Below are 10,000 nucleotides of genomic sequence, written 5' to 3' on the forward strand. Positions count from 1 at the left end.
ATTGGCCCTGAAAAACCTCTATGGGAAGTGGTCAATTCAGTATGTATTTCTCTAAGTGCTTACAGACTAGTTGCTGGTCTGTCTAGCGGACAAATCTTGCAGCTATAATTGGCCGCAGCAATTTGCCATTTTAGTCAATGTACTATTTGAAACTTGATCATGATGGTATTGGGAAGTCGATCAATCTTTGCAAAGTACTTGTAGCTTTTGTTACAAAACTTTGTATTCAACTTCCTAGTTGTATTCTCTGCGTTCTCATATGATACCATGCCATTCAACTTTTTCAGACACTACCCTCTGGAATATACTTCCACATATATTACCTGCTTTCTTTATTTGACTGATTTCGTCTTGAACTTTTTCATTGCCTTCTTTGATATCTGCTGTCTCTTCTTAAGATCCTTAGTCACTTCTGTCGCTATGGAAATATCTTGTTCGAGTTCCTTTTCTGACGGTTTTGCTGTGACTTTTGATCGCTTTCTTGAATTTTCAACCATGCTTGGATGAATTCAAACAAAATATCCTCTTCTGGAACATTTTCTGCGAGCATCTTCAGCATCGTCTTGTTAAAGGTCACCGTATTTTTTCCAGTTGCTTAACATAATTTTTGCTCCAGGTTATTTTAGGCAACGGTAAAGCTCTTTATGAAGTTAGTTGCTTTTGATAGAGAGATTTAGCGGAGTAATTGCAGAATACCTGGGATGAAAGAGTGACTGCGCGAGTACGCTTTTAAGGTGGCTATGCGGCCCACGCAGCTACGCAACGATCATGGCTTTGGGATGCCTCAATTGGCCACACGCTTGTCCGCGCCTACAACTGAGATTATGGTAAACCCGTTTTGTATCTTCCTTTTGTAACGACCGACACGCAAACTCTCACCATCCCGATGTGAGCACGCTTGTTGGGTGGGCATCTTGTTATTGAGTTTTTTCGGTCTGTTTGTATCCCAGGTGGCGCCTTCAATTCATTCGCTCTGAATTTCGAGGTCAGTTACCAAAGCCTTATAGTGATGCAACAAATGCTACCAAACTAATTCCCACCAACATGAACGATATGAACAAAGAGGAGACTTCAAGATATGTACGTACCTTAAATTTTACTCTGTAAATGTCAATTATTTATTCTCATTTGTGCACCAATCTTGTCGCATCTCGTCTCAGGTCCGGAAAGCCATCTACTCTTTTTGTCACTGTTTCGGTGGGCTGGTCACGACAAGAAAAAGTAACATGATTGTGGAGTTTGATGACGTAAAACCCCCCTCCTTTCTCAAGATAGGAAGGGAATTGTGACACCCAATAAAGGCCCAGAAAGTCTCAGGGCTTTCAACTGTGATATATTTAAATCGCGGCGTTTTCACTGGCCGCAGTTGTTTTATGTATAATTTTGGCGCCAAATCAGACCTTTGTAGCCTATCAGAAGCGTTAATAATTATTATTACCCCGCGGTTTAGGAATTGTCACTTGTGTGATCCGAATGTTACTTAAGATTCGTCTGAACATCGATTGAGCCTGTTGAGCGGGCGGATCAACCCAAGTGGAGGGGAAGGGGGGGGGGGGGTGTCGAACGTGGCTTCTTTGGGGCCGATTTACTCTGGATCAAATCGACCGCAATGCGTCTGAACTGCACGAAAAAGGTCTTGTTGACAGAGTGGGTCATTCATCTGTTCCTGGCGTTAGGTCTTCCCTACGATAGTGAGCATTCAACTTCGTGGAGCATTTTCGACTAAGAAAATGCTGTGACAGACCCTGTATCGAAATCTTAAGATCCTGGTGGTCTCTTGGTAGTTTCACGGTGGCTACATGAAACCATTGTATTTTTGCAGATTTCTGTTTCCAAGTGCGACTTTCTCGTGGATTTAGCCACAGAGAGACAAACAGAGCGTGAGCCAAACTTTGTAAAAAGGTTCAAAGAATGGGAAGTTGTCATTAAAAAGCCTTTTCTAGATGCGGACAGGTACGTAAACTACTTTACAATTACTTTTGTGAATATTTGAGCAACTGTAATGTCTGTGAGGATGTTACGTTTAATAGAGCTGTACATAGAGCTTTTCTCTTCAAAGGAAGTTACCGTTCATGCGTTAGGTTTATACCCCTGCCGTAGGTTCGACATTTTCAAAGGGGAACTAGGATTTTTTCCAGAATTCCCATTCACTGAAAATTAATACATCTCTTCAGTTTGCTCGAATGCAAACTCGTTCCCAGGGTTCTCTCCTACTCTTCCCCTGGGAACGAGGTTGGCTCGAATGCTTTTGCTCTCGCCCGGTGCCAGTTGCATTCATGTGATTGGTTTCTTTGCATGGGTGTCCTGTGCCAGGGCCTTAACACTCATCCCCAGTCTCTGTCGATCACATTGCACTTGAAAAAAGCTAAGAAAGGGTATCCTTTCGTTTGTAGATCTCACCGCATCTTCAGAGCGTTTTATATTCCCTTCATATCTTCGCGATACACCACTTATGTGGACTACGTCTTACTGAGGTCCCTTCAAAGAGGAGAGGCCAGGAAAAAACGAGGGAAACAGGTGAAGGAAACAGCGATTTGAGGCAACAGCACAGCTGAGTGAAACTGAAATGTCGCGGGAAATCATTTTGGGCTGGTGAAGTGGGCTTCAGGAAAGCGACTCGCCACTAAGCAATCGATTTGATTACATTGTTAGAATGATTATCACAATATATTGAAAAGAATTAGCCATATCAACCAAGCCAGTCAAAAAATCAAGACACTGAAATCGATGACATTTCCATTGCGCTTTTCCTACACATTAATTTATAGAGAATATTGCTTGAGATGCAGACTTATCTTCAAGTGCACCAGTCTTGTCCCCAGAGTCCGTTTTTCTTTTGGTCAGCGCCCAGAACACGGACTCTGACCACAAAGCAAAAGCAAGAAGCCTGCATAAAACGGACTTCGGCTCTTCTGCGCATTCTCAGGAAATTGAAACAATTTTGGTATCACCCAACTAGTGGACTAATGCAAATCCTGCAGTTTGATTGGCTACACTACTAGAGAACTATTAGTAATAGTCCTTGAGTAGCGACAAGCGTGACGCTCTCTTTCGTTTTATTCCCCAAAAAAATATTTCTTCAACTTGCATTTGCTAACTTTATTATTGCCTTTTCTGTCCGACCAGTTGGGTGATACTAAAACAATTAGACCCTTCGCCCTCAAGGGCCACGGGTCAATAGCCCATTCAGCTTCGCCTCATAGGCTATTGACTGGGGTCGAATTGTTAAATGGTCGTCAACGGTTAGAACATTATACCATTACCACGACTGCCCGTATTTTTGGCTGTGGCCGGAGTCCATGTTCTTGTCGCTTACCAAGGGCAAAGCGGGCACTGGGAACGAGAATGCTTCAAGTGCAGATTGCATCTCTCACGAGTGAGACTGAGATATATCATTTAGATAATAAAAATCCAAAGCGGAGACATCTCAGTTTTTTTATTCATTTTAAGGACGGTGCCTACTAATTCAAAGATATTTTTTCCCCTGTTTATGATTATGCAGGAAATGTAGATCTTGACAAGTGTTGTTGAAATCCAAAAAGAAAATTAGGAGTCACGACGCATTTTTCAAAGATAATTCATGAATAATATTTGTAAACAGCTTTAAAATACAAAGCAATGTATGGTGTTCTTTCTCAAATTGGAGCTTAATTTTCTCTCAAAAATGCATGGTTACCCCCAATTTTCTTTTTGGATACCAAGAGTACTTACTAAGATCTACTTTCTCCGGATAGTTTTCAACCGCGCAAAAATATCCCTGTATTAGTAAGCATCACCGATAGGAAACCCCAGTATCTCAAGATGCATAATAACAATAGTAGGCACCGCCCTTAAAGTGCCCCTAACCCCAAAATGTTTATTTCGCTAAAATGAATCTTTGCACCTGTTCGAAACGCATTGCGGCAATTTTTTCCTTTTTCTAACAAATTCTGCCATTTTATAGGCTTCGAAATTTGCGTATTTCCAATCATCTTTAGTTCACGATCGAGCCAGATGGTGAATGGGTCTATTCCTGACGTGACTTCACAAGCTACTTTGCTTGCATGTTTAGAAAGAGTTACTGCTATTTAATTCAGTTTGTGACGTCACAACAAGAATAGACCCACTCTCCTTCTGACTCGGTCGTGAACAAAAGATGCTTGGATTTTCGCAACTTTCGAAGCATATAAAATGGCAGAATTTGTTAGAAAAAGGAAAAAATTGCCGCGATGCGTTTCGAACGGGTACAAAGATTCATTTTAGCGAAAAAAACATTTTGGGTTTAGGGGCACTTTAAGAGCACTGAAAACAGTGATCACCTTGACTGAGGCCATGACTGTAATCCGAAATATTGAAATTAATATGACAAGCATTACAAGAAAAATATTAATGCACGACTTTAACAACAGGACGCACTGATAGGGACTTTGCGATCTACGACGGCGACTTTGACGAAAACGTCACCTCAAAATTTAACTTTGCAAAGTTTTCGAGATTAGTCCATGTCGTTCGTGTTGTAAAATGTGGGCGTATACACCGGTTTTTCGCGTGAAATTTAATGTGGAATTCCTTCCTCAGGTGGTGAATTTTCCTATAGTATATAGTATAGTGTGTGTAGTCGTATAGTATATAATCGCATATATAGCTAGGAGAATTCTCGCCATCTGATTGGCTATCAAGGCGAGGTATTCAGTGTGGAATTACGACGTTAAAACGAGGGTGACTGATATTGCACCGTAGCAACACATGGCCTTCAGTAGCAACTGAGGCAAAAAAAAAACGGAAGTTAAAGTCGTTCTCAGGCCAAGTGGCTCCCTCGGCCGGAGCTTATCCCGGATTCCGTAGCATGAAGCAACTGAGAGTATCATTGATTCCCTCTGGGTGGGATGCTAGAGTCCATCGCAGGGTTACCCCCCTGGTACGCATTTATACACCTGGGTGGAGGGAGACATTGTGGAGTAAAGCTTCTTGTCCAAGGAAACAACACGACGACGACGCTAGGCTTTGAAAGGGAGTCCGGTGCACTGACCACTAGGCTACCATGGCAAAAGGTGGAAACAAGTTCCATTTACGATGCAAAAACCTGGAGACAGGGAAGAAGTGAGGAAGAAGATTTTCCTGGCTCCTGACAGTCTAGGCAGCTGTTTGAAATGGCTTCTTTTGGTACGCATTTAATACTGCAACATTCGCCAAAAGGTAACTTAAATGCCTTCATCTTTGAAGAAAGCCATGCGATTCGAGAAAAAATTCACCACCCGACGGGCAGGCACAAAACACAGGTCACAGGTCATTGTTTTACCAATACAGAAAGTATCCTAAACATTCACAAAAGCTAACCTTAGGCCTAATTAGGCCTAAACAAAAGTTTCTAGGCCTAAGGTTAGCTTTTATGAATGTTTAGGATACTTCCAGTTTCTGTATTGGTAAAACAATGACCTGTGACCTGTGTTTTGTACCTGCCGCCACCCGAGTCGTGAATTCCGCGTTAAATTTCACTTGTACAACCGACATCGCAGTGAGTGCGATATTGGTTTTTCGCGTGCTATTTGACGTGGAATTCGCTAGTCAAGTGGTGAATTTTCCTATGGTATGTAGTATGGTACAGTATAGTAGATATTGTGGATCTTATAGTAAAAACAAAATTTGATGTTTTATTCAGAGTTACGATTGCGTAACTGAAATACCGGTACATCACTTGCGCGAATGATAAATGAATAATAAGCCGTTCCTGGATAGACTTTCGATTCTTTTCAAATGCGAGTCCAAAAATAATAATTTTGGGAAAAAGCTTTATTTTATGAAAGGAAACCAATCTTCATTTTTCAGACTCCCTTTTTCCTTTAAATGGAACCGCGTTTTTCTGTTTTAATGCTAATAAGCTTTTCTGGCCTCGCTACGACAAGCAAATGTCAAGAGAATTTTTGTTTCAAAATGAGGGCAGTAGGTCTAATTAACATAAATACAAAAGGATGTTAAGGTTGTCGCCATTTATGAAAGTGGTCTATTGTGTTTTAGTAAAATCCAACTAGTGGTCTATTATCAATGCTGCGTTCTGATTGGTTGAGCTACTAGTAGGCTATTTGTTATAGCCCATTAGTAGCGAAAAGTGCCGGCTTTGAAAACCAAAACAACAATTAAAGTCTAGCTTTATCTAGCGAAAGATGTTTTGTCTCGATGTTTTTTTGACCAACTAGTTGGATTTTACTAAAACAATTATTCCTCTCGCCCTCATGGGCTCTGAGTCAATAGCCCATTCGGCCTTCGGCCTCATGGTCTATTGACTCAGAGCCCTGATTCGGGCTTGAGGAATAATTGTTAAATATTTAGTATCATCATTAGGGCTGTTTCCAATAGAGAGAGTTCAATCTTTTAATTTCGTGCTTTGATTATTCCTCGGACTTTTACAAGAATTAAGGCGGCGTTGGCGCAGTGCTGAAATCACTCGCCTCCAGCCAATTTGGCCCGGGTCGATTCCTAGGCTTAGCGTCATATGTAAGTTGAGTTTGTTGGTTGTCTGCTCTGCACCGAGAGGTTTTTCTCCTGGTGCCACAGTGCTAGAAGACTTTACTCTGAAATAAAGTTCATCACCATCAAAACTCTATGGTGGAGATGTCGCGTGATATATTTTGCTTGGATTATGTGTCAGGTGCCAAACTCTTATTCGAAGCAGAGAAGTATAAACGAGTGTTGTATGGAACTCTCCCACATGCAAAAGAAGCAGGCGTGTCTGATGGAGACAGGTAGGGCATTAGTGACTTATCAGCGACCAGTGTTTTTAATGGTTAACGGTTTTCAATTGAGTGTCGTAAAGCAAATACCAAAGTAATAACTTTGACCAATCACAGCAGGTGCAAACAGAGCAAGGAACCAATCCAGCTTCGTAGAAGTTCTGTATAACTTGCTCAAAGCGTGGGAAAAATCGCGCGTGCAAGTTGCGATTGGTTTTGGTTTTCCTTTTCATTGGTTGATAAACTGGCGCGAGATTTTTAAACCACTTGAATCACTAAGCGTAGCAATTGCAATCGCGTAATTACTTTCAAAAGTCATTTGAAAACTGCTCTGAGAAGCTGTACTCATAAATAATTACAAATTACACTAAAATTTTTGGAAATTTTTTTCTGTGTAGCTTAAGCGTTGGGAGACGTGGGCTTCTCTGTTTAATAATGACATTTTATTTTGCAGAGATGCAGTGTTCAGCCACTTTATCCGCCGAGGTGGAAACAATCTTCACGTAATATTCTAGTACACCGTACTTTGCTTAAGGCCTGAGGTGCATTTTGTACTTGTTGCCAGATGTTCCTATCTCTTGTCAAATGCTGCACCATTGATTGGTTTACAGAGAGGCCAAGGTTAGCTCAGTATTGCTCACGTGATTGTTGTCTTATCTCAGTCTCATTAGAAAACGTTCCAACAATTTTGATGGGAAGCGTTCTGGCCCGGTTGTTCGAAAGCCGATTAACTTAATCCAGGATTAGCGTAAACTTTTGTCTCATTTTTTCAACTTTTTGATGAAATTTTCTTTCGCTTATTTTTGTTTTTCAAGATTGACCTCTTCTAACGAAACGTTTTGCCGAATATCAGCGTTGAACAGCATTCGAGAGTACAGAAATAAACTCCTTAGTTAGTTAGGGATTAGCTTTAATCGGCTTTTAAACAACCGGGCACTGTTCAGTATTTTAAAGTTATATTCTTGTTTTAGAGGAGTTTGCCTTTAAGTCTCCTATTGTTACAGCATGGGGAGGGATCTCATCCTCATAGCCTCCAGTAAAGTAGCCTGAAATGCTCCTTTACTTTGCCTGATCTGCAAAATGGCCTGGGCTCGGTTGCTCGAAAGCCGATTAACTTAATCCAGGATTAGCGTAAACTTTGGTTTCATGTTTTCAACTTTTTGGTGAAAGGTTATTTTTCTTATTTTATTTTTTCAAGGTTGACTTCTTTTAATGTAAAGTTCTGCTGAATATCAGCTTTGAACAGCATTTAGGAGTAGAGAAATAAACTCCTTGGTTAATTTTTAATCTATGATTAACTTTAATGGGCTTTTGAACAACCGGGCCCTGCTGGAAAGTAACCTCCAATCCCGGTCAAAATTGTTGAGATAATTTTTCACTCGTTGTTAGTTAAGATGAAAATTACTTTTTTTCTGTGAATTAAGTATTATCACGATTTCTCTTTGCCCCCAAACAATGATCAGAGAGTACGGTTGGATTATTTGTGCTTGATTCCGAACAAAATTGTGTTAGCTAAGGCCAGGGAAAGGTGTATTGCTTGCCCCCTTGCTGTTCAGAAGATTATAAGACAATTTTGGCTCTATTTCAAAGTGGTTGCAAAACATTGACAGGAATAGAATTTTAAAAAAAGGGATATGGCAAGAGACCATGTAGCTTTGATAACTTGAAAATGGAACGGATCACTGAGATAAGTGGGAGGCGCGGTGGCCTCATGGTTAGTGCGCTCGACTCCGGATCGAGTGGTCCGGGTTCGGGTCCTGGCTGGGGACATTGTGTTGTGTTCTTGGGCAAGACACTTTACTCTCACGGTGCCTCTCTCCACCCAGGTGTATAAATGGGTACCGGCGTAATGCTGGGGGTAACCCTGCGATGGACTAGCATCCCATCCAGGGGGAAGCATAAATACTCCCAGTCGCTTCATGCTATGGAAACCGGAGTTAAGGGCCGGCCTTAATGGGCCTTCAGGCTCGTAAAGGAACTTTACCTTTTACTGAGATAAGAATTTTTTTACAAGATATAGGAAAGGCATTGAAATACTATACCACTTAGGGCAGAGGGCGAGGGACGTATACAAATGACTGATTTTCTGTTTTTGATCTCCTAGGTATTCTCGAACCCTCCATTGCTCTCTCAAAGCTCAGATGATGGCGGTACAACAGCAACAAGGGAAAGTACAGAAGCGATTCAGAAAAGTGAAGGTCCATATGTCAGTTTTGGCGAGCATCTGACAAGTTTTCAGAGCTTGGTGTTTGCGGAGGCTTTTAGAGACGAGAATTAAGGTAATTTTACTGTAGCTTTTGCCTTTAAACCAATAACTGCAACTGTAGTACATTTTCTTTTTTTTTTGTCTTGCTGACTCACAGACGAAACAATTCTTTTGCATTGATTCCCTAGTGAAGTCAGACTCACATAAGAGCCTTATTGGCCATGCCAGTAAGAAGAATGACATGCTAGGCTACTTATTATGTGAAATTAATTATGTCAGGCTATTTATTATGAATAATAAATTATGCTAGTCGATGAATTTTTGGTGGAAATGATGATCGCAAACCTCTTCGATCTGTGCAATGCTAGGATTCTGAACATTAGAAGCTGCTCCCCCCTGGTTATTATTTCTTATCCCCAACTCTTCCTTTTTCCGTTACCAACATTGAAGGGGGGAGGGGGCGGGGGGTGAAAGTGAAAGATGTAACGTTAAGTTGACTTTTACCTAATTATTGTCTTCCCAGTTTAGTGTCTCAACTATTTTTGTCACTTATTGCAGGGGTATTTGTGCACAACAGTTTAAATTAACACTGCACGTCACCATAGTGGGGTCTGAAGAAGAAGGAACGTAGTTTTTTTACCCTCCTCTCCCCTAACCTTCAGCTCTTTGTCTTGTACCTTGCCTTCACTGCGATCTTGTCCTGTACACGTAGCTTTTGATGGTTCTGATTGTTGCCTTTCAACATTCAGTGGTTTATTGAAAGTTAGAAGAAAGTTGAACAAACCGGCTTGCTACTCTGACCAATCACAACTGCGTATTTTTCCGCGCTTGGGAGCCAGGTGGATGTGCTTGCTTTTGATTGGCTTATTGATTGTCTACCTTTGTTGCTATAGGCTCGTATTAAAGAACTCTCTAAAATTTAAATTTAATTTACACACAGGTCGTCTTCGCCTTTGTGTATTTTGTGTGCGAAAATATTGGCAAGACGTTTGTGGAGTGTCCATCAATCGACCACGCCTCTTATTTTCATGTTAACGACTCGGTCGGATCCGGTGAATGCCTTTCCAAGATTCGCCCGAGAAATGAG

At 41.1% G+C, this 10,000-nt stretch overlaps 1 protein-coding gene across 1 annotated transcript in view; it reads left to right on the plus strand.

The window, feature by feature from the left end:
* The window catches only part of LOC138029072 (alpha-1,2-mannosyltransferase ALG9-like), an 18,307-nt gene extending 14,886 nt beyond the window's left edge, over positions 1-3,421 (plus strand). Inside the window, exons 16-18 of the mRNA XM_068876757.1 lie at positions 951-1,080; positions 1,823-1,953; positions 2,394-3,421. Coding sequence (XP_068732858.1) covers positions 951-1,080; positions 1,823-1,953; positions 2,394-2,538 — 406 coding nt within the window. The 3' untranslated portion in view covers positions 2,539-3,421. The remainder of the gene's footprint in view (positions 1-950; positions 1,081-1,822; positions 1,954-2,393) is intronic.
* The last annotated feature ends 6,579 nt before the right edge of the window (positions 3,422-10,000 follow it).

Source organism: Montipora capricornis, chromosome 13 (assembly GCF_036669925.1).
Source record: "Montipora capricornis isolate CH-2021 chromosome 13, ASM3666992v2, whole genome shotgun sequence".
NCBI classification, from domain to species: Eukaryota; Metazoa; Cnidaria; class Anthozoa; order Scleractinia; family Acroporidae; genus Montipora; species Montipora capricornis.